The sequence below is a fragment of the Lissotriton helveticus genome, chromosome 2_1, assembly GCF_964261635.1.
Source record: "Lissotriton helveticus chromosome 2_1, aLisHel1.1, whole genome shotgun sequence".
In the NCBI taxonomy this organism is placed as follows: domain Eukaryota; kingdom Metazoa; phylum Chordata; class Amphibia; order Caudata; family Salamandridae; genus Lissotriton; species Lissotriton helveticus.
In genome coordinates, this window is record NC_136059.1 from 697794411 (window position 1) to 697819699 (window position 25289).

The 25289-nt window shown below is 47.2% G+C and overlaps 1 protein-coding gene across 1 annotated transcript in view; it reads right to left on the minus strand.

Annotated features, from left to right (window-relative positions):
- Window positions 1-25289, minus strand: part of ELL2 (elongation factor for RNA polymerase II 2) — a 291164-nt gene that overhangs the window by 10633 nt on the left and 255242 nt on the right. Inside the window, exons 9-10 of the mRNA XM_078675403.1 lie at window positions 19943-20009; window positions 13524-13695 (exon numbers count right to left, since the gene is read on the minus strand). Coding sequence (XP_078531529.1) covers window positions 13524-13695; window positions 19943-20009 — 239 coding nt within the window. The remainder of the gene's footprint in view (window positions 1-13523; window positions 13696-19942; window positions 20010-25289) is intronic.

Below are 25289 nucleotides of genomic sequence, written 5' to 3' on the forward strand. Positions count from 1 at the left end.
TGAGAAGATGAAATACTGACCTGGACCGAAAGTGGTGGAGAGGAAAGACGCAAGAAGTACAATAGATGAGGAAAGCTTCATATTAACACCAGGCCTTGTTTGACCCGTGATCCTCCTACTAAACTCGCTATCTGAATTCGGTCTTGCATGGAACTTTCACTCCCTTCGGCCTGTTTTGGGCATGATCACTAGCCTGGCCATGTGAGCCTCTTTTTGGGACCGTGGCCCTAAGGGGAGCTGTTCTCCTGCCTGGCGAACTGACCCCAATGATTTGACGGTGGGTGCCACCACAAGCTTCTGACCTACACTCTGCCCTGACCTGGAATCACCAATGCTTGGTGATTCCAGGTTAGGGGACCCTCCCTCTGGCCTGTGTCTGGGTTTCACTAGCCTGGGGTTGGTGCTAGATCCGGTGCCTGTTGTAGTGGGTGGGCCAGGAAATCACCTGGGAGGCTCCCTCTCAGCCTGTGTTTGTGTTGACGACTGGAACACCACTACATGGTCTGCAGCTAAGGCACTGTGTTGTAACAACTTATCCTCTAGGTAGACTTCTCACAGGCCTAGTTGAGGAGTCACCCATCTCCTATGCAGATTCCATTGTTTTCTTCCTGCTTGCCACCAATTAGGCTATCCTGCTGCATACTGTGCCTCTGCACACTGCGGTAGGCCTCACTGACTCCATCCTCTGAAGGTTGGCATACTCTTCAGGTGCGTGAATACAAAAGACAACTTTAATTTATGGCATTTCATATCATGAAATTACCTTTGTAATTCATTTGGAAAGCTTAAATCTTGCCATCCTAATTACTTCCCACAGAGCTTAATACCATTGTCTGCCTCTACAGGAGATTGCTTTAGACTACACTCAGCTCACTCCTCTTCCAATGGGCGCACAAGCACTTCGTAACCTTACTATCCCTAATTGGTAGAATATCCTTCCCCTCCAAATCAACTTACACTCCCACCTCCTTCCGGCAGTAAGCAGTGTACGGTTCAACTTTTCCTCTACGTGGACGGCAGAGTGGGTGGGTGGATGGACGGCAGAGTGGGTGGATGGATGGACAGCAAAGTGAGTGGGTGGATGGATGGACGGCAGAGTGGGTGGGCGGATGGATGGACGGCAGTGGATGGATTGATGGATGGACGGATGGACGGCAGGATGGATGGACGGCAGAGTGGATGGATGGACGGCAGAGTGGATGGATGGACGGCAGAGTGGATGGATGGACGGCAGGGTGGATGGATGGACGGCAGGGTGGATGGATGGACGGACGGACGGCTGGGTGATTGGGTGGACGGACAGCAGAGTGGGTGGGTGGATGGATGGACGGAGGGCAGAGTGGGTGGGTGGATGGAGGGCAGAGTGGGTGGGTGGAGGGATGGATGACGAAGGATGGGTGGCTGGGTGGATGGATGGATGGATGGACGACAGTGGGTGGATGGATGGATGGACGGCAGAGTGGATGGATGGACGGCAGAGTGGATGGACGGCAGAGTGGATGGATGGATGGACGGCAGAGTGGATGGATGGATGGACAGCAGAGTGGATGGATGGACGGCAGAGTGGATGGATGGACGGCAGAGTGGATGGATGGACGGCAGAGTGGATGGATGGACGGCACTCTGCCATCCATCCATCCATCCATCCACTCTGCTGTCCATCCATCCACCCACTCTGCCGTCCATCCATCCACCCACTCTGCCGTCCATCCATCCACCCACTCTGCCGTCCATCCATCCACCCAGCCGTCCATCCATCCACCCACTCTGCCGTCCATCCATCCACCCACTCTGCCGTCCATCCATCCACCCACTCTGCCGTCCATCCATCCACCCACTCTGCCGTCCATCCATCCACCCACTCTGCCGTCCATCCATCCACCCACTCTGCCGTCCATCCATCCACCCACTCTGCCGTCCATCCATCCACCCACTCTGCCGTCCATCCATCCATCCACCCACTCTGCCGCCCGTCCGTCCATCCATCCATCCACCCACTCTGCCATCCGTCCATCCATCCAGTCGTCCATCCATCCAGTCGTCCATCCATCCAGTCGTCCATCCATCCAGTCGTCCATCCATCCAGTCGTCCACCCATCCAGTCGTCCACCCACCCAGCGGTCAATCCACCCACCCAGCGGTCAATCCACCCACCCAGCGGTCAATCCACCCACCCAGCGGTCAATCCACCCACCCAGCGGTCAACCCACCCAGCCAGCGGTCGGTCCATCCATCCATCCATCCATCCATCCTCCCAGCCAGCGGTCCATCCATCCATCCATCCACCCAGCCAGCGGTCCATCCATCCATCCATCCATCCACCCAGCCAGCCAGCGGTCCATCCATCCACCCACCCACCCAGCGGTCCATCCATCCACCCACCCAGCGGTCCATCCATCCACCCACCCAGCGGTCCATCCATCCATCCACTCACCCACCCAGCCGTCCATCCATCCACCCACCCACCCAGCCGTCCATCCATCCATCCAGCCACCCACTCTGCTGTCCATCCACCCACTCTGCCTTACACCCACCCACTCTGCTATCCACCCACCCACTCTGCCATCCATCCATACACCCACTCTGCCTGCCATCCATCCATCCATCCATCCACCCACTCTGCCATCCGTCCGTCCATCCACTTTGCCGTCCGTCTGTCCATCCTCTGTCGTCCATCCATCCATCCTTCCACCCACCCACCCACCCGCCCGCCCATCCATCCATCCATCCATCCTGCCGTCCATCCATCCATCCATCCACCCACCCTGCCGTCCGTCCATCCATCCATCCATCCATCCACTCTGTTGTCCGTCCATCCACCCACTCTGCCGTCCATCCATCCATCCACCCACTCTGCCGTCCATCCATCCACCCACTCTGCAGTCCATCCATCCATCCACCCACTCTGCCGTCCATCCATCCACTCACTGCCATCCATCCATCCACCCAATCCACTCTGCCTTCCATCCATCCACCCACTCACTCACTGTCGTCCGTCCGTCCATCCATCCATCCACCCACTCTGCCTGCCATCCATCCATCCATCTACCAGCCCTGCATTCCATCCATCCACCCGCCCTGCATTCCATTCATCCACCCGCCCTGCATTCCATTCCATCCATCCATCCACCCGCCCTGCATTCCATTCCATCCATCCGCCCGCCCTGCCATTACTTCCATCCATCCGCCTTGCCATTACTTCCATCCATCCGCCCTGCCATTACTTCCATCCATCCGCCCTGCCATTACTTCCATCCATCCGCCCTGCCATTACTTCCATCCATCCGCCCTGCCATTACATCCTTACATCCATCCATCCGCCCTGCCATTACATCCTTACATCCATCCATCCGCCCTGCCATTACATCCATCCATTCGCCTGCCATTACATCCTTACATCCATCCATTCGCCCCGCCATTCCATCCTTACATCCATCCATCCGCCCCGCCATTACATCCTTACATCCATCCATCCATCCATCCTGCCATCCATCCACCCTGCATTCCATCCATCCGCCTGCCATTACTTCCATCCATCCGCCCTGCCATTACTTCCATCCATCCGCCCTGCCATTACTTCCATCCATCCATCCGCCCTGCCATTACTTCCATCCATCCATCCGCCCTGCCATTACATCCTTACATCCATCCATTCGCCCTGCCATTACATCCTTACATCCATCCGCCCTGCCATTACATCCTTACATCCATTTATTCGCCCCGCCATTACATCCTTACATCCATCCATTCGCCCCGCCATTACATCCTTCCATTCGCCCCGCCATTACATCCTTACATCCATCCATCCGCCCCGCCATTACATCCTTACATCCATCCATCCGCCCCGCCATTACATCCATCCATCCATCCTGCATTCCATCCATCCGCCTGCCATTACTTCCATCCATCCGCCTGCCATTACTTCCATCCATCCGCCCTGCCATTACATCCTTGCATCCATCCGCCCTGCCATTACATCCTTACATCCATCCATCCGCCCTGCCATTACATCCTTACATCCATCCATCCGCCCTGCCATTACATCCTTACATCCATCCATCCGCCCTGCCATTACATCCTTACATCCATCCATCCGCCCTGCCATTACATCCTTACATCCATCCATCCGCCCTGCCATTACATCCTTACATCCATCCATCCATCCGCCCTGCCATTACATCCTTACATCCATCCATCCGCCCCGCCATTACATCCTTACATCCATCCATCCGCCCCGCCATTACATCCTTACATCCATCCATCCGCCCCGCCATTACATCCTTCCATCCATCCATCCGCCCCGCCATTACATCCTTACATCCATCCACCCGCCCGCCATTACATCCTTACATCCACCCACCCACCCATCCACCCACCCACCCACCCATCCACCCACCCACCCATCCACCCACTGCCATCCGTCCGTCCATCCATCCACCCACTCTGCCATCCATCAGTCCATCCATCCACCCACTCTGCCGTCCGTCCATCCATCCACCCACTCTGCCGTCCATCCACCCCATCCACTGCCCCATCCATCCCATCCACTGCCCCATCCACCCCATCAACTGCCCCATCCACCCCATCCACTGCCCCATCCACCCCATCCACTGCCCCATCCACCCCATCCACCCCATCCACTGCCCCATCCACCGACTGCCCCATCCACCGACTGCCCCATCCACCGACTGCCCCATCCACCGACTGCCCCATCCACCGACTGCCCCATCCACCGACTGCCCCATCCACCGACTGCCCCATCCACTGCCCCATCCACCGACTGCCCCATCCACCGACTGCCCCATCCACCGACTGCCCCATCCACCGACTGCCCCATCCATCGACTGCCCCATCCATCGACTGCCCCCATCCATCGACTGCCCCCATCTATCCACTGCCATACATCCTTTCTACAGTCCATCCACTCAGCCATTCATCAACTTTTCACAAACTCATCCATTCCATCCCTTTACTCTGCCATCCTTTCCGCTGTTCATCCAATATTCTTTCACCCACTCATTCATCCACATATTTATTCATCATCTACTCATTCACCCATACTTCCTTCTTTTCACCCATACTTCCTTCTTTTCACCCATCCTTCCTTCCAGCCTGCCTTCTTTCTTACTTTCTTTTCCTATTCCATTTACCCTTCTCTTCTACTGACGAGTGGATGACAAACTTGTGTGCCAATTTGCAGGCAGAAGAGACCCATAAAGAACCCCATGTACGCTGTAGCTGCTAAGGGGGAGGGGGATGGAGGGGACTATGAGGAGGAAGGTGATGTCACCCGATAGATATTTGATGAAAGTCAAGCTGAATTTAGTATGGAGTCAGCAAGATTCCAAATGCCTGACCGTGTCCTATGACTTATGGAGAATGAACCTCCTACCAAGTAATCTCAATGGACCTGTCGGCGTCCTTGATAGTGCAACCCTGAAGTTCTCCTTCACACTTTAAAAGAAGGTATGGGCTTCAGTGAGATAGTTTTTCATTTGATCAAATCTTACCTTGAGAAGCATTCACATGTAATTGGGGACCATATCCTGCTGCACCAAGTTGCCATAAATAAAGGGGTCACGGAAGGATCAGTTCTAGCTCCTGATTTATTTAATGTGTAACGCAAACCACTGGGAGATCTCAATGACTATGGCATAGCCCATCACCAACATGCCAATATTTGGATGGCATCTAGTTATTCTTGAAAGCGTATTCTCCAAGCAATGTATCCAGACTTGCATCAACCTTGGCATTAAATCCTGGACGACAATATACCACCTTTACCCCCAAAAAACAGAATTCTCACCTCAGGCTAGACATCAGTCCAACCAGGACTGAAGTCAATCAATATACTAGGAGTACGTTGCTCCATTCACATAGATATTAAACACTTTCATTTTACTTTAGACAGCACGCTGAATTTCCAAAAACCTATCAATTTAATGGCAAAAAATGCTAACTTCCTACGCAATCATCCTACCCGAGAAATCCATGTGATGGTCCTCTCTAGGTTTGACTACGGGGGGCGGCTATCCATGCTGGTAGTTCAGAAATATCTAGTTCGTCTAACAGCCTCCTTACACAGTGCAGTGAGTCAGCAGCTGACCGCACAACATCTAATGGCGTCCTTAAGCTGGCTAACTCTTGAAGGGTGATCCCTGTTGAAAGTTGCTTGCTTAGTTCATAAAGATATCTACTTTGATCAATTACACTACCTGGCAAGAAAACTCTGCATGCCGCTCATCAATTTCAGAGTACAGGCTTGCTTCTACTTGAAGCCCTAGCCTTCACGAAACAACAAACTTTAAATCAGTCATTTTCTGGCTGAGCACCCAGAATATGCAACTATCCCAGAAAGAGTCTGTAGGTGACTCCCACTGAATCTACTGAAGACCCATATAACGGGTTCCATATGTTTTATCAAATTCCACTAGGATTCATGAATCAATTTGAATCATATGCGCATAATTCTCATGAGTTAGGTTCAAAGCTTTGCTTTACATACAATGCTTCCTTCATAAACCAGTTAACAGAGGCCGTATATTATAGGGAGCAGACAATGTATACACCATTCCCAATAGAATTCAAATGCATAGGTTTAAGTATACCTGCAGTATCATGGTGTTGGGGTATTTACAACCATGGTGTCTGCAAGGGGATCCAGGATTATTCCCTTGCCCTTGAACAAAATGTCAAGATAGCGCTGCCGGTAAAATACCGCAATACAAAAGGGGATGATGGACGGAGCGTTTGAGCAAATCAAACACTCACCCCCAGTCAACTGATCTGGGTTTAATCCATCACCATTCTTTAGCTCACTCCGCCACCCCAGTTCAGACATGTCCATATGCAAATTAGTCTTGACCCTGTGTCTCATGGGAACAGTCCACCCCTAACTGCCAGGCAATGCCTTCCCTGGACCGGAAACAAGCATCCTGGGACCGGTTTCTGGCATTTCAGCCGTCAGCCAGGCTAGCTTGAATCCAGTGGCAAAGTGAAATACCGGCAGCACGGTCTTGACTTTTTTTGTTTTGTTTATTATGCCGCCCCCACACTCCTTAAAACATTTCTGCAGTCGCCCATGTTTACAACTGCTAGCTGCAGTCATTCGCAAGCCTGTGAAAGTAAAGCACCACAGGCATCAAGCCTTTTCTTCTGGATTGACCTTTTAGGAGTCCATGTGACAGCATAATGGAGTAACAGACTGAGGATACTACCGCAATAATTTCAGTTTAGGAAGAGCATTTTTGCTGTGCTCTCTGTATGAGCCAATCATAAGAAGTTCGAACAAAAGCAAACATCCAGCAAACACTAAAGGCAGGAGCCTCGGACTTTGTTCTCCTAAGGAGGAGAGACATTATGAGATATAGGAAAAGATTGGTGAAGATGGCCGCTGGTAGGAGGCTCTCTCGAGAGCTCCAGGGTTAGGGATTACCGAATCGGTCAAAATCCCCGTTAAACCCCGCCATCCACCCCCACCCACGGACCACCAGCAACATAAAGTGGCTGGAGGTCAAGAAGAGGAAAAAGAGCGACTTACCCCTAAGCAGAGACGGTCATCGCATACGACTGGCCAGCTCAGAAAGCGGAGACGGTACTGCTGGGAAATAGAGGAGTGCGGGGCCCCGAGGACATCGGTGAAATAATCATGAGCTGCGGAGGAGCTGCGCACAGACGACGCCTCACATACCAGAGGAATTACACCAGACTAAACGAGTAACGGTACCGGTCTATGGAGGACATCTGCCGAACCTCAGGAGAGCAGCGAGGGAGCTGAGCAGAGGCGACGCTTCACATGACCGAGAAGAACTCCGGAATTCGGAGAACAGCAGGTCGGGGAAAATAGCAGCGGAGGGGACTCTAGCTGAGCGGAGACATTGGAGCGCCTTGCGATTGACATCAGCTGTGCCCCGGTGAGCGGATGAGAGACGCTGCCAAGAGGCGGAAGGTAGGAGGCTGAAACACGCTGGCCGCACGGCGATGAAAGCTTCCCCAGCAGCACGTCCAGATAATAGATCGCCTACAAGTCAAGCTATCGTCACGAGCGAATAAATGTCTGAGAGGGTATTTGAGCTCACGAACCGGCCTGCCTGACCTTAACATGGCGGCCGAAGAAGACAATAAATGCTGAATACAATCACGGGCCTTCTGAAACGACTTTTTACCCCTATTTGAGGAATTACACACAAAATGGCAGAAAGAAAGCATGGCAAATGAAGAAGGACAAACATTAAACAGAAGGACAAGCAGAAAACAGAATTAGAAGAAGGACAACTGGTAACAGGAGTTATTCAATTGAACACAAAATGTTAGAAGGAAATCAAGGTAAATGAAAGAGGACAAGCAGAATAACAGAATAGAAGAAGGACAACTGGAAACAGAAATTATGCTATGGGACACACAAAGGACAGAGAAAGAGGACAACTAATATAATTAGAAAGAGAGAAAGTCTCCTCAGTGCACTGAAAGCCTGCTAATCAGGCGGACATCTTGAAAGTACCTTTTCACCATAACTACAAGACATCTTGAAAGTACCTATCCACACACAAACAAGAAGAGGATACCCCATTTAAAGCCCATCTGCAATTCACAAATATGGAGGTCAACTACCTAGAACGAATAAGTAGGAACGCCCATATCATAAATTACCCAACCAAGCTCTCAAAAAATGCAGCCAAAAAACTCAAGCACAACATTATGAGAAAAAACCCTGACACACTAATTTCCGACACTGCCTACTGCGCGGCCAATGGTATAATTGCAAAAGATATGATATTCTTCACCAGAAAAACGGCGAGATGGCGCAATGCCATTACTAAGACGCTTAATATAAAATCTATAGCTAATATCCCTCATGGTACGAAATTCATGACAACAGCATCACTAAGACTCAGAGCGGACCTTTGCATAACGATTTTTAAAAACGGAATAGTGATGATTAAAGCCTCTAACAATGAATTGGAAAAATTCGATAACTTGTTCTCAACATTAAAAAGAATGGTTGAAAACTCAAATCCACCATACCTGCAAAGTCCTCTAACGGAAAACACAATCTCAGCGGACAATAGCAACACAACGAGCATACCAACGAGAGGACGCCAGGATCAGGATATAAATAGAAAAAGATCTACTGAAAACGCTAATCCTCTACACCATCAAAATCCTCTAGTAGACAACACAATCCCAACGGATAACATCATTACAACGAACTTACCAACGAGAGATCACCAAGAACGGGAACTAAATAGGCAATTAAGAGACTCAAGCCACGTACAACACCAGAGACCCTCAGAAGAAGAAATCACTAACCCACATGACTCTACCACCACAATTAACACACCAACCAGAGACCCCCAGAATACTGAACAATCTACGCAACTAGGAGTCATAAACAGAACAGAAATCTCGACATCTGGGAGAGACTCAGACAGAACAGAGAATCCACACATCAACATAGAACCTCCTCAGAGTGAAAAATCGATCGCTGACATCACACTAACTTCTAGGGACTCACCTAGAACGATATACTCCTCTAACAAGAAACCAGGAACGCAAAATAAAGACAGCACACCAAACATAACAAACAGTGTCATGAGAGACAACCGAACGAAGGGGAAACGGAAGAAGTTACTGGTGAAAAACTCAGAACGAAAACTAAAAATCAACGTTAAAGAAATTCGAAATGAACAAAGAAACAATCCCAATACATCGCCTAGGATCATGAGAAAATTCAGTGAGCTCCAATCACAAATTAGCAACCTATCACTGGAATTACTAAGCACCCTCAAAGGAATTGAACAACTACGGGATATCTCGCAACACACTCACACAAAAGTCGAGCTCATTCAAGATCTACTTAACACTCCTCGATACAACAGCAATAAGAAGGCTACGCCTCTGTCAAACAGACAAAATAGACCAGACAGAAAACAGAACTACCCAACTGAAGAGGAAATTCTATCCCTACTCAGGGAGTATGAGATCACCGACTGCAATAGAGGGGATGAAATCAAAATAGTACAGATAAACGCCAACAGAATACCTAAGTCAAATAAAAGAACACCCAATTTCAACAACCTACAACAAATACATTTAATCCCCGAAACGCGAATTGCAAAACCACGTAGATCAGAAAAGTCTCTAAAATGCCTACTGCTCAACTGTCGATCAGCAAATAAACATGCGTCTGACATAGCCAACATCATTATTAAACAGGAAATAGACATATCAATCCTCACGGAAACATGGCTAACTGAATCCTCATCCCCAGTCATGGACCTGCTGGTGCCACCTCTCTACAACATTGTAAGACTTGATAGACGAGGAAAAACATGAGGTGGCATAGCCTGCACACACAAAGCTGACTTAGGAATTAACCAAATACAATCCGACCCTCTGGAATCCTGCGAATATCTTGGTCTCAATATAAGATCGAATAATACCCAAAGTTGCATCCTACATGCCTTATATCACCCTCCGGGAAACAATATGAACTTCATTGACCAGCTAATGGAGATCATCACAGCTAACGCTAACACTGACACTATTAACATATTTTTGGGCGATTTCAATCTACACTGGAATAACAATAACGACAAACAAGTCAACACACTGAAAGACTTTTTAACTGACCTAAACTTATCCCAAGCATGTCTACAACCAACACACTCGAAAGGAGCAACATTGGACTGGATAATCTCGAAAAACGATAATATCTCAATCCTCACTATAGAACCATGCGACTGGTCAGATCATCATGCCATAACCTTTATGATACCCACATGGATGAAAACACAAACCATTCAGCCTATCAAAACCAAAAGATGGATGCGAGATACGAGAGACTCTTCAATGGAACTACTAAGCGAAAACATCAAGAAAGACCTAATCCTCCCAACACAACATGCAGAATGTGACTGACTTAACGAACCATTACACTACATCAGTAACAAATATAGTCGACGCCACTATACCGCTAAAATTGAAAAGAATCACAGAAAAAGAAAAAAAACCATGGTTCAATGAGACACTAAATGAAGACAGGCGAAAGTTAAGACAGGCAGAAAGAAAATGGAGACAACACCCTTCATCCCCGGAGCTGAAATTTCTTAGAAAAATCAGAAATGAATATAACAAAAAGATCCTCAAATCTAAAAAGAAATGTATTAGAACAGAACTAGACAATGCCAAGGACAGACCTCGGAAACTATTCGAGATATTAAAACAACAATCAAATAAGCAGGCGAAATCTGCCCAAGAATTCACCAAAACTCCACTCAGCTGCGAAGAGTTCTCAAACTTTTTCACTGACAAAGCCACCAAACTAGACAGAGAACTCAAGAATGCTGCAGACAACAATGACTACCACACACCATCATCAGTCAACACTTCGTCAGGAGAAGGGGAGATGTTGCCAAAAAACAATGCACACTGGGATTCCTTTAAACTACTGAACCAGTATGACATTGCTAAAACATTAGCTGACATCAAACCTAACAATCACTATAACGACCCACTCCCATCAAAATGCCTGAAAGATGTCAAGCATATCTTGATTCCAATATGGACAGAAATAGTAAACGCCTCTCTCGCCCAGGGGATCCTCCCAGAATGCCTAAAAACAGGTCAAGTAATACCGATCATCAAAAAACCTACAGTAGACCCAGCTGATCCAAATAACTACCGCCCAGTGACCAACATTCCACTCCTTGCCAAATTAATTGAGAAATGTGTTCAGAAACAGCTGAACCAACACATCGACAATTTCTCGCTATTAGATGACTGCCAATCGGGATTCAGAACAGGGCACAGCACGGAAACGGCAATCCTTCACATTGTCGATGATGCTCTACAAGCACTAGATCAAAACCGATCTTGCCTACTCATCCTTCTAGACCTATCATCGGCATTTGATACAGTCAACCATGAAAAATTACTGAACAGACTCCAGGACAGGATGGGATTATCCGGCACAGTACTAAAATGGTTTGAATCCTTCCTACTCAACAGAAGTCAAAGATTCCTGGTCAACCAATCACTCTCACCATCTTGCCCAAATGAAATAGGAGTTCCTCAAGGATCGACACTATCTCCAGCATTGTTTAATCTGTACATCGAACCCCTTACAAAAATACTGCGAAATTCAAAAATATCCTACCACATGTATGCAGATGACACGCAGATATACATCAAGATCGCGTCCTTGGAAGACATCATGTTAATGAATGAATCCCTCAAAATGACGTTAAAATGGTTATCTACCAATCATCTGAAGCTAAATGCACATAAAACTGAATTCTTACTTATTTCGCCTCTAAAGAACCAAACAGAAGTGAAAAAATGGTCTAAAATGATCACTGCGTTGTTAAACTGCACCCCAACGCTAGTGAATTCGGCAAAATCACTAGGAATCGCACTGGACGAGAACCTAGACATGAAAGCCAACATCAAGGCAATGACAAAAAACGCTCGTTTTCACCTAAACTACTTAAGAAAAATGAAACCGTTTTTAACGGAGTCAGATCTAAAACTTGCTGTACAATCACTGGTCATTTCGAGAATCGAATATGGATGCACAACGTTAACAGGTTTACCGAAAATTTCAATAGCTCCACTGAAAGCATGCCTCAATGCAGCAGCAAGACTTATCACTGGTACAAGGAAATTCGACCGTATCTCCCCACATCTGAAGGCGTTAAACTGGCTAAAGTATGAAGCTAGAATACAACTAAAAATGGCATGTATCACCCACAAAGCTATTCCTCACAACACACCTACATACCTCGCCCAGAAAATTGAATTATCGGGAGGAAACAGACCTGCAAGGAGTGCCAATGATTTGTTGCTGAGACCACAAATTTTCAAAAAGAAAAGAACTTACGATAGAGCGTTTTCTGGAGCGGCCCCCAGAATCTGGAACTCTCTCCCTCCGAACATTAGGAAAATTACAAATACGGCAAGATTCAAGAGAGAATCTAAGATGAGTAAATTCCTCTCATAGACAAGACAACACATCAACCGGACTTAAAGGATACAAAAAAAAATAATTATAACTATGGGAAGTTTGTAGGATCTCATTCCACTCTTTGACGATATCAGAAGTTGTCATGGTACGGACTCTGGACTGCAATTACTCAGAAGCCAAATGTAAAGTCGCTAATTAAGATCGCATAACCCCAATCCTACCTCAGATTATTGTACTATACGTAGTGAACACGTTTGAAAGATATGTATATACATTTTTATTTCCATCCTTTTTTTGTATTGTCATGACCTGTCATGTTAAGCGCTCTGATACCTAAGGGTCTTGTTCGCGCTATAGAAAACTTTTAATAAATAAATAAATATCATTTCTTAGACGGTCCGACACTGCAGCCACACTTACTACAAGGCAGGGGATAAAATGAAACCGTGATGATTGCGAAGAAACTAGAAATCTAGTTCGTCAAATTAGTATACAAAAAAGCAACTGAAACTTTTGTGCAAGCAGGAAGAAACAAAATATGATAAAATACGCTGCTTACTTTATATTCTTTAGTTCCAGGAGAGAGGCGCTTCCGCTGAGAATCAAGTTTCATAAATCTCCTAGTGACATTCTCCACCCGGGCATGCAAGCTTCGATATTCATCATACTCCGAATTGAAGTCCTCCTTGAATGTTTGGCGTTGTTCAGAGGATAAAATAGCGGTGTATTTTCTGCAAGAAAAAGATTATGTATCCTCAAACATCTCCTTTATTAGCGTCTATGTATATTGTTTTGAAACAGATCAAATAAAATGGGGGGTGGTGGCTAAAAATATTGCTCCCAACTAGGACTACACGACATACTTCATTTAACAATTAAGAGAAAACCAACAAATTTGTAAGGAAGATATATGCTTTACTATACGGAATCGGCATCTTCTAACCAAAACTTGGTTGCAGCTATGCGCAACACAGTTTGCATTTTGCAGCAGAGCTCTGAAATGGTGAAAAACAATTTCTACAATGTCATTCCGAGATACAATATATAATATATCTAAAGCAACTGGAAAGATCAGGACGTCTCAAAATATGCCAAGGACTCCGGTTCAGAATAATTTCTGCAGGAATCAAACAATTCTCTCAGTCGGACTGTATAGTGTGAGTTCTTAGGGCTGGGTTGGTCAGGAGAGAACCTGAATGTAGACAACCATTAATGTTTAATAAAATTGTTCTCTATGAAGATCTGCTCTTTAGCATAGGCTAAAAATGGAATGTGGGACAGGCATGTCGAAAGTATGCAAAAATGTGTGGGCAGAAAACGCTTCACTCTTAACTACCATCTCTGGAATGAGTATTGTTAAGAAATCAGTCGGTGGGATATTATCCACAAGATGAAACACGTGTTGGCTACAACTGTGGTTCAGACTGGCTGTACTATGGCTGATCTTGCAGTCCAACATTGGAAAGAAAGTGAAAAAGTCTCTACAACAAAGAAATGATGGAATTATTCTTGAACTGGACGTTTGCTCAGATTAAGACTTTGTTTGCATTTATATTTGGAGACATTGTCTCCAAATTTGAAACGTTGGGTGGCAGTCTTCTATTTATCCTTTGATCAAATTTGGAACTCTGGACTGTGCAACTTTGTAGCGACTCAGCGCAAATTTGGCCCTGCCACCTCTCATTTTATAGTATTACTTCATTCTCATTTGGTTTGCTATCAAATCTTTAGCTGCATTTTTCCACTCAGCCACCTTCCATTATAATTTCTGAAATTCAAAGTTGGTTTTCTGGGTCATCGAGTACCATGAAAGCAGCAACTTCACTGATCAATGTGAGACAGAAAAACCCCACACGTCATCTTCAGTGACACAAGGAATTTCATATTGAAATGAAGTAGCCAACTAAAGCAGGCGCCTCTCTAAACCGCACAAATGCAAGAAAAAACAAGATATATAATTAAGCACGATCTTCACGCTTGTATTTACAGCATATAGAGGGGTTCCTCAAAGAGGAAAATACAAATATAGAGAAATTCAAAAGCTTTTCCGTTGTGGTGACAATGTATAGCCATTGAGCAAAAAACTAAATGTCACAGAAAAATAAATCGGGCCACCAGAGACCTAACCTAGCAGTATCAATTAACACAGCTTAAGGGTCTGCCTTCCCATGGTTGTAGATACTTCCTTAATGAGGAGGTGCTGCAATGAGGAGCACACATAAAAATTAAACACTAAAGTGCGCATCCGTTAGTGATAGAAAAAAAGATCTAGCAAGATCTTTGCAAGGTAGGTAGCCCTCCCCCCGCTGCTGCAGCGCCATCGCTTAAGTGCCCCTGTGCCCGGTTGCCTGCTGCTCCTTGGTGCTCTTTTTTTCCCTTCTGTTCCCCGCTGCAGTTCCTGCCGCTGCTACCCCTGCGGCCCCGCCCCCGCGGCCATTCCCTCGCCCCTGCCACCCGCCTCCCAGCTGCTCCTCCCTCCCTCCTCCCCATAAAAGGGCAGGCCTCTGCGTGGATGCGCGCACGCCAAAGGCGCACCTAAGGCAAGCCCGTCCGCGCCTGGACCACGCCCAGCGCCAGAACCCCTGGCCCCCACACCAGCCGTGATGACCGCCTCCGATAAGACGCCAGCACCCTCATCGCTCTAAACCCAGGACGAACCCCACCTGCTGCCGGGCCACCCTGAAGCGCTCCCACGGTCCCTTCTCCTGCCAGAACTGCAGCTTCTCCTGCATCAAAGACGCAGAGAAACCCACTACGACAAAACACAACCAGCTTCGATGCATCCTGATTAACACCCGCTCCACACGCAAACACGCCATTGAGCTCTGGGACCTATTCGATACCGCATCTCCAGACGTCGCCTTCCTGACCGAGACTGGATGAACGAAGCCTCCTCCCCAGACATCGCAATAGCCATCCCCGACAGATACAAGATGGCCAGCAGAGACTGCACCAACGGAGTCGGAGGAGGAATCGCCATCGTCCACAAGAAGACCATCAGGGTATCAACAATCACCGACGACACTCGGCACCGCCGAGCACATGCACTTCCAGATCCACACGGACGCAAAGACCACCCTAAGAGGCACCCTCATCTACAGACCACCCGGACCCCAACCACAATTCTGTGACACCATCTCAGACTTAATCAGCACGCACGGACCTCCACCAACTACATCCTCCTCAGAGACCTGAACTTCCATCTGGAGAACAACAACGACGACAGCAACTCCTCCACCCTGATAGACAAACTCGAACTGGAACAGCTAGTCACGTCGACGACCCACATTGCCAGACACACGCTCGACACCATCTTCTCCTCAAGCCCACACATCTCCTTCAGCCATGTCTCCGAACCCACCTGGACAGACCACCACTGCATCCACTTCACCTTCCGGAAACCAGTCGCACATCACCGCACACTACAGATTCCCCGTCGCAGTTGGGGCAGAATCACCGAAGAAGAACTACAGACAAACCTCGCACTCAACCCACCGACCAACCAATCCAACCCAGACGATGGCACGCGCACCCTCAGATGATGGCTGGACGACTGCGCCAACACCTTGGCCCCGTTGAAAAATCAAACCCTCAAAGACACCAGCAAGAGAGACAACTGGTTCACCCTGGAACTCCTAGCGTCCAAGCGCACCTGCCGGAAGTTGGAGAACATGGCATAGTGAGAAGTCGCTCGGCAGCCGCGCAGCCCTCAAAGACGCCATCCACAACCACAACACCTCATCAGGACCACCGAGAGGACCTCCTTCAAAGACTGCCTCAACAACAACTCACACAACAGCAAGGAGCTCTTCAACATCGTGAAGGAACTCTCCAAACCCCAGCTCCAACGACATCCCGCCATCGCAAGCCCTGTGCGACTCCCCCGCCAACTTCTTCCACCGCAAGATCGCTGACATCCACAACAGCTACAACCCCCGGATGACCCTTACAGGCCCAAACACGCAGGAACCACCACACCCCACCGACTACGACCCCCTGACAACCTGGACCAACGTGAGCATCGACGACACAATCAAGACCATGGGCACAATCCACTCCGGCTCACCGTCTGACACTTTTCCACACCACATCTTCAACAAAGCCGGCAGCTCCATCGCACTCCACCTACGCAACACCATCAACCTCTCCTTCGAGACCGCGACCTTCCCTGAGAGCTAGAAACACGCTGAGATCAACGCCCTACTGAAGAAACCCAAGGTGGACCCAAGCGAATTGAAAAACTTCCGGCCCATCTCCCTGCTTCCGTTCCCAGCTAAGGTCATCGAGAAGATAGTCAACATCCAGCTCACCCGCTACCTCGAAGACAACAGCATTCTGGACCCCTCCCAGTCAGGTTTCCGCAGCAACCACAGCACCGAGACCGCCCTCATCGCCGCCACAGATACCTCAGGGCCCTGTTGGACAACAGCGGCCCTCATCCTTCTGGACCTCTCCGCCGCCTTTGACACCGTCTGCCAGAGCACACTACGCACACGACTCCACGACGCAGGGATACGAGACAAGGCCCTGGACTGGACCTCCTCCTTTCTCTCCGGCAGAACCCAGAGAGTCCGCCTCTCCCCGTTCAGATCCTAAGCCTCCGAGATCATCTGCTGCGTCCCGCAGGGATCCTCCCTCAGCCAGACGCTGTTCAACGTCTACATGGCGCCTCTCGCACGCATCGCCCGACCTCAACATTATCTCCTACGCAGACGACACGCAACTGATCCTCTCCCTCACCAAGGACCTCCTCACCGCCAAATCCAACCTCCACCAGGGAATGAAGGCCGTCGCGAAATGGATGGAGCATAGCCGCCTCAAACTGAACGCAGACAAGACTGAGATCCTCATCCCCGGGCCCAACCCCTCAGCATGAGACGACTCCTGGTGGCCCGCATCACTGGGGACACCCACCGCACCCACGCATGCAATCTGGGAGTCATCCTCGACTCGAAACTCACCATGACCAAACAAGTCAACGCTGTCTCCTCCACTTGTTTCAACACCCTCTGCAAGATCTACAGATGGAACCCAACAGACACAAGGAAAACAGTCACCCAGGCCCTAGTCAGCAGCAGACTACTACGGAAACGCCCTCTACGCTGGAGCCCCGACCAAGCTCATCAACAGGCTGCAAAGAATCCAGAATGCCTCTGCACGCCTGAACCTCGACGTCCCGCGCCGCGACCACATCACCCCCCACCTGAGGAACCTGCACTGGCTCCCTGTCGACAAAAGAATCTCCTTCAAGCTCCTGATCCACTCACACAAGGCACTCCACAAGACCGGCCCAGCCTATCCCAACAGCCGACTCTCCTACGTACCCAACAGGAAACTCCACTCCGCAGACCTCCCTGGCTACGGTCCCACGCATCCGTAAAACCACAGCCAGAGGCAAATCCTTCTCCCACACGCCAAGACCTGGAACACCCTCCCCCTCATCCTACGACCAACCGAAGACCTTCTATCCTTCAGGAGACAACTCAAGACCTGGCTGGTCGACCAGTAGCAACAGCACCCCCTTCCTCCCCTCCCTTCAGCGCCTTGAAACCCTTGCGGATATGTAGTGCGCTTTACAAATTATTTGATTGATTGAAGAAACCTACATGCATTACAGCTTGAAATAAAAGTGATGCTCCTAGCACATAGAAAACCTATACATCAAATATTAGCATACATCAGTTCGTTTTTTGTAAACTAAGCATGCCAGTTCAACTTTCTACATCTCAAAATGACAACTTTAAACTCCCATAAGAGATTAAATTACTTTAATTATTTAACTTTCAATATATGCATGCTTAATCTTTATATTTCAATTTCTCTATTTCCATTGGTCTAGTCACTAAAACGATGTGTATACCTATTTTCATACGTAACAATCTTTTTTTGCTCCTGTTTCGTTGTATCACCCATGTTCTGCATTCATCACCGATTGTTAATGTTAATTCTGAAATAACCAAGTTATTTTTTTTTTAAATGTTCATAAATCACTACATTATTTTCTCGTCAACTCGGTTGAACTTAACTATAGTAGATGATCCTAGATATGACCCATCAGGTATACATTTACAATTTACTGGAAAAGGCATATTTATTTTGCAATATTTATTATCATTTTATATGCATTTAGATGCCGAATCTATAAGGCTGCACACGTTTTTAAACAATCTGAATATAACAATATCGCAGCTGGATAGAGGGCTGTGGGGAGAGGTTGTTCAAAGAATAAAGAGTACTTTTCAATTGCCTTCCTTTGTGGTGATCCTATACGATTCATCCTCTAGTAAATCATACAAATTAGATTTCTCCTGAGCGTCCGAGAAACGCTCCCTTTAAGAGAAGTTGGCATATAAACTTCTACCTCGATGATAATGGAGAAGGTATAAGATCAGTGAATGAAATCCAAATGACAATCTTCTACTACTGCTTGTGCAGCCAGCAACTAAACCATCCATGCCGTTATGAATCAAACGGTGCACTTCTGGACATCATAAGAAATATCAGACGCCTCACATGAATGTTGCTATTCAAGTACAATAGATATCCAACAAAACAGCAGCCTTAAGGATACCATTAATAGGGACAGCGATCCGGGAAAGTGGGTACTCAAGACTTCGGAATGCATGGAAACCGACAGGGGCTGATATTTTAAGGTCTGTCTTTATTGGAATAGGTGGTAGGAAAGGGCATCCTTCTACCCACCCATACCACAAAGGACTGTTACCATCCAATGAGAATGGTGACCAGTGATACCCCCCAACAAATACAAGTAAAATACACAGATTAACTCCATTCTTAGTTGCATAGTGCGCGTCATGAAAGAAGGCAGGCAGGCAGCCCACACAAACTGACCTCTGCCTTTCCGTAGTTTAAAAATGCTATATGGTCCTGGTTGTTGAAGCATATACTCACGTACTTTCATTGGTTCTAAACCAAAGAGCAAATTCCATTTCAGAGGTTTCTTTTTTAAATACTTACGTCAAATAATCTGGCAGTTCAGTTGTTGAAGAAGGATCCGAAGAAGCAGTGCAGGACTCTCTAACTCCTGTGGAGAAAAGGAGTTGTATTTGATGCACACATTTAAAATAGGAAACCAGACTGCAAAAGAGTTCAACTTGCACTCGAACTGACATTTATGGGAAAGGAGAAACTGGCAATTTTGTGGTGCACCTTCAATATGAAATCGTAACTAAAGGGAACAACTTCACATAAATATAGGTTCCGTGCTTAACAATACAAGGCATCAAAGTACAGCAGCCCTCCTATTATCACAGGCGCTGGCAAGGGCAGCAATCTTCATTCAAGATAAGGCACGTAATAGCAGAGGCACGCAGCCCACAAGAAAATAAGATACATTAAAAAACCTCAGGTCATTTGCATGGTGCCGCCGAGGCGGTCAGGATTCAAATGGGATGACATCGCGGGTGCAAACATGCAAGGCACCACGAAAGAGAAAACGTGCGGGGGGAGGAGACGTTGCAGATCTTCACGCGCAATGAATGCTCTGACAGGTTTTTTTTATGCCATCCATTGCGAATTACAAACAAGGTTACTCCGTTACGGATTGTACGAAGACTTTATTTGCAGCCTCTGCTGTGGATACATTCTTAATTTTATTTAGCAGCTACAGCAAGATGTGTCTTTTGCGTTATATACGAGACAGGTCTCAGCTATATGTCGAAAGAAGAAACGGCTCTTACCTGTAATGTGAATCCTCCTTCACCACGCGTTACCGGCCATGCGACATCACAGCATTACGAGGCTTGTGCAGCTCGTGGACATCTAGATGATCGCAACAAAACTAATGCATGTGGCTGAGGTGAAAGGTCGGGACATATATAGCCCACTCCAGCAAGGGCAGTCTGCGTGAAAATCTGATGCGAACCAACATGTAGTTTGAAAAGTACAGGGAATATCAGCTCGATATAGTGTCCAGACAGCTTCTAAATTACCGTGTTATGCAGAGTTTACTTTTGCTAGAGAGCTCCCTGGGTGAAATTAAATGTGTGTGTTGTGATCTCAACTGCCCCCACTCGTCCTCTTTAATTTTCTATGTACTGAAGATTTGGGAGGAGGTAGACCAAGGTGAGGTAAGGAGTGCCTTGCTTGGTTGGGGGCGGAAGCCTTTAAAAGAAGTATTTAAATACTTTTCTTTGGGCCCTAACTCATAGGGACACTGCTACTTGGTACTCCAGCGCCCTCCGCCGGTCGGCACGGCAGCGGGGCCTACGTCACACATGCTAGAGGGTGATCACATAGCTGCCAAGGTTTGAGATTGCCAAGTGTGACATTTTCATAATTTCTGTGTAATTATGAGTGACATTCCAATGACTATGAGTGACACTTTTTGAGCGCAAGCAAAATCAAGCAATGAAGACTTGGAAAACATTAATAACAGAAATTACACCAATTTGAGCAACAAGCCGCTCTAAAATGATGTAAAACTGATGGAAAGCACCAGAAACTGAAGCATCTAGTGCTATTCTAAGCTGATAGAACTATTAACCAAAACTTTGATAGTGCGCGCCATGCCACTACAAACAAAAAGACGTTTCTGTAAATTTGAAACCGGCGCAGTGTGCCTGCTGCTCACCTTGATTACAGAGAATAACAATGACTGCTATAGTGGGGTTGCAGTGGGGGGAGATAAGGAGGCAGATGAGGATGTTTTCAAGATTGGGTGTCCTCACTTCAAAGCCCACATCATTGTTCGTTGGGGTACTGAATGTATACGAGGTGCAGACTCTCCACTACCAACAATTTTTAGCAGGTGTTCTGGTTTAATTTCTTCTGACAAACCGAAAATAAAAAGCTTTATTAATCACTTTCCTGACTGCTCGACCGCTATAAATCGGGTCAAACAAATGAGCACAGGGACATCCCTAGTATTAAGAGCACAAATAGTTTTCCGTGTTCAGAGGTTGATGTTTAATTATCTTGCACTTACTTTCATTAGATGCAGGCGACGAGCGGAGACGCACCGGGCTCCCATAACTGTTAAGACGCTCACCCACATTGCTGGCGGCTTGGGGTTTCAGCGCTCTATCGACTCCGGTCTGCAGAGGTGCAATGCAATGCTGGCTGCAAGCAGACTCAGGCCTCGAGTCACATCGGGCCGGGCAATTCGAGTTTGCCACCCGGGGGTCTAGCCCACCTTCAGGGATAGTGGTGTTGCCCGCTCAGCTGTCCTGACTCCTGTGATTTCCGGCTAAGCAGTCTAGTAACAGACTGTCATGGCGGCCACTGCACTGACTTCTCTCCGTCTCCCGGCTCGGCTGCTGTAATTATATTTTGTATGAAGCCGGGGAGAAGTATTATTAACTAGAGTGATAAGAGGCGATGGCCCGAGCTGGTATGAGCTGCAGAAAACAGGGCTGTGAGCGCTTCAACCGGCGCCATGATTATTTGCAGCGACCCGGGGCATGACTATTAAATGCACCGCAAACTACCCAGTCGAGCCGCCCGTTCTAGCTCGCAAAATTATAAGCTTCCCGCGCGCGCTGCTGCGACAGGATGTGATGTCTCCTCCCAATGGTGTCATGCTGGTAATGAGAGCCGCGCTGCTTAAATTGGAAACATAAGATACATTAAGCAGTTAAGTGAGTGCTGCCAGCAAACTTAGCTCAACTGCGAGCCCAAGCGCCTGCTGCAGCAGCATGGGGAAGCCACGAGCGGCGCGCTGCCACAGACACGGTTTTATCAGAGCGATTTTAGCGACAGCTGACAGACACCGATATGCGTGACAATGCATTTCAGTGCGGTAATGCGGATTACCACACTGAAATGCGCTAGTGTCACGCCTGATGCGTGACACTTGGCTGGGCTGTGATCAGCACTGCTGCTGCAGTGTATGCAGCTTAGGCACACGTCCAGTTTCATTGTTACTGTGAGCAAATCTTCTGCTCGAATCAAGTCTCCTAAATAAGTGGGACATGCATAGCTCAATTTGGATTATGTCATCACGCTTGAGCGAATAACACAAAAGACCCAATAAATAAAATCTCGATCTTTGACCAAAGAATGAACTGGTAAGTAATTAAGTGCTTAAGACTGAGCTTACCCTTTGTAGTTGGGATTCAAGTCTTGGCATATTTTGGTCTATAACAGACTGCTGAGCAACGAAAGGCCCCAATAAATATAGCAATTCACCAACATCCCATCGAATGCTTGAGGTGCCCAACTTGCTTTATGGACTTTAAAATAAAAGTGCATAACCACTTTCTTGAAAACCTGGAGGGACTGGGTGAAGGATGCATTTATTGGCATACTTTAAGATTTTAAGGTTTGCCGCACAAACATTTTGTGTTCATATTCAGCCACTGCAAACACCTTTTGCTCTTGAGGGGGTGTTCGCAAAACTCTGTTAAACTTTGCGAACGAAGACCACTATCCTGCAGAAGCACACTTTGAACAAAGTCTCTCAGGGTGGGCTCAAAAGTTATAATCACTATCTAGCCATATGCGGTGGACCCCAAAACCAAGTTATAACCAGATTAACTTGTATACACTTAAGAAAGAGGCAAGACAAGCTTTGTGCATGCGCAGGCTTTTAGGATACCAAAGTAGGCTATCTGGAAGAAATGGAAGTCTGTGTTAAGAGAAGTGACGTTTTTTCTTACTGCAACAAGATCCTTCAGCCAAAGTCGATTGATAGGAGCTGGTTTCTACTACTGTTAGAGAGGTTTCTACAAAAAAACGTTAAGTAGTAAGATGTGGTTAGCACTTTGCCTCCTATGTGCAATGGCGGAAAATCATAAATTATTTGCAAAGACTGGAGCACAGCAGAGAAAAGCAAAGGTCTTATATAGACCAAATACAACCTCTGGCTGGATGGAGCCTCATTCACGACTCAATACAAAAAAATCTGAGATATTTCAGCCTTCACTCAAAAGTGCTGTATCCGACAGAGAAATATGGCACATGCTTCCTTTTATTAATACAAATACAACAAGGTGATTGATAGAATGTGTGAATTAATCTTAGCCACTGGCAATATCTTAGGCTGCATCACAACTGTTTGTCGCTCACCATGCCACCTATGTTTGGCACAGGCATATGCAAATCATTCTAGATCCTGCTTTTTATGGGTGAGACCAGCTCTAACTGCCAGGCCAAGGTCTCCCTGAACTGGAACACAAGCAACCCAGGACAGATGTTACTGTTATTAGGGCTCTTCGGCCAGGTACAGATTGGTTACAGTGGCACAGTGAGCCCGGGATCCACGTTTGGGTATACCTGGCACACTTAGGATGCCAAACACAACAAGCATTGGAAATGCAAGAGGTCTCGCAATAGAAAAGTTTGAGTTTTTGGTGTGTAAAATGTAAAGATTAGATTTTTTGTTTATGTTTTAAAAAATATTAAAGTATTAATTTTGGTAATACAAAAGGCAATAGTTATTAAGATAGCAAATGTTACATCTACATCAATAGGTCTTGCATTATGAATTTTTGATCTATTGGTACTGTAAATGACAATTTTATTATTTCAATGTTGGTTTTGAAAATAGCTAAATAAATAGCTTTGTCATTTACAATGCCAATAGTTATAACTTTCGCAAATGTGACACCTATAGCATTTGTAATGCAATATGTGTTGTATTTACGTGACTTAGATGTATTGCTATTACAAATAACAATGTTTTTTAATTTTTTAAAATAATTAATACTTAAATAAAACGTATTGTAATTTATGATGGCAATAGTTTAAACTTTTGTAAATAACCTTCGTGAAGATTGTGTTAAGTGTATTTTATTGTGACGAAAATCCAAGAACAGAAGTGAAATATGGACATCTTTTTGTGACATTTGTAATAAAGTTTGAGACATTGAGAGAACATATTTGAACCAGTTGTTGTTGAATGATTGCACAGATTGATGTTGTGGTGCCCCCGAGTGATGTTGTGGTGCCCCCGAGTGATGTGGGGGTGCCCCGAGCGATGTGGGGGTGCCCCCAGCAATGCGGTGGTGCCCCCGAGTGATGTGGTGGGGCTGTCCCAGAGTGATGTGGTGGGGCTGTCCCAGAGTGATGTGGTGGGGCTGTCCCAGAGTGATGTGGTGGGGCTGTCCCAGAGTGATGTGGTGGGGCTGTCCCAGAGTGATGTGGTGGGGCTGTCCCAGAGTGATGTGGTGGGGCTGTCCCAGAGTGATGTGGTGGGGCTGTCCAAGAGTGATGTGGTGGGGCTGTCCCAGAGTGATGTGGTGGGGCTGTCCCAGAGTGATGTGGTGGGGCTGTCCCAGAGTGATGTGGTGGGGCTGCCCCAGAGTGATGTGGTGGGGCTGCCCCAGAGTGATGTGGTGGGGCTGCCCCAGAGTGATGTGGTGGG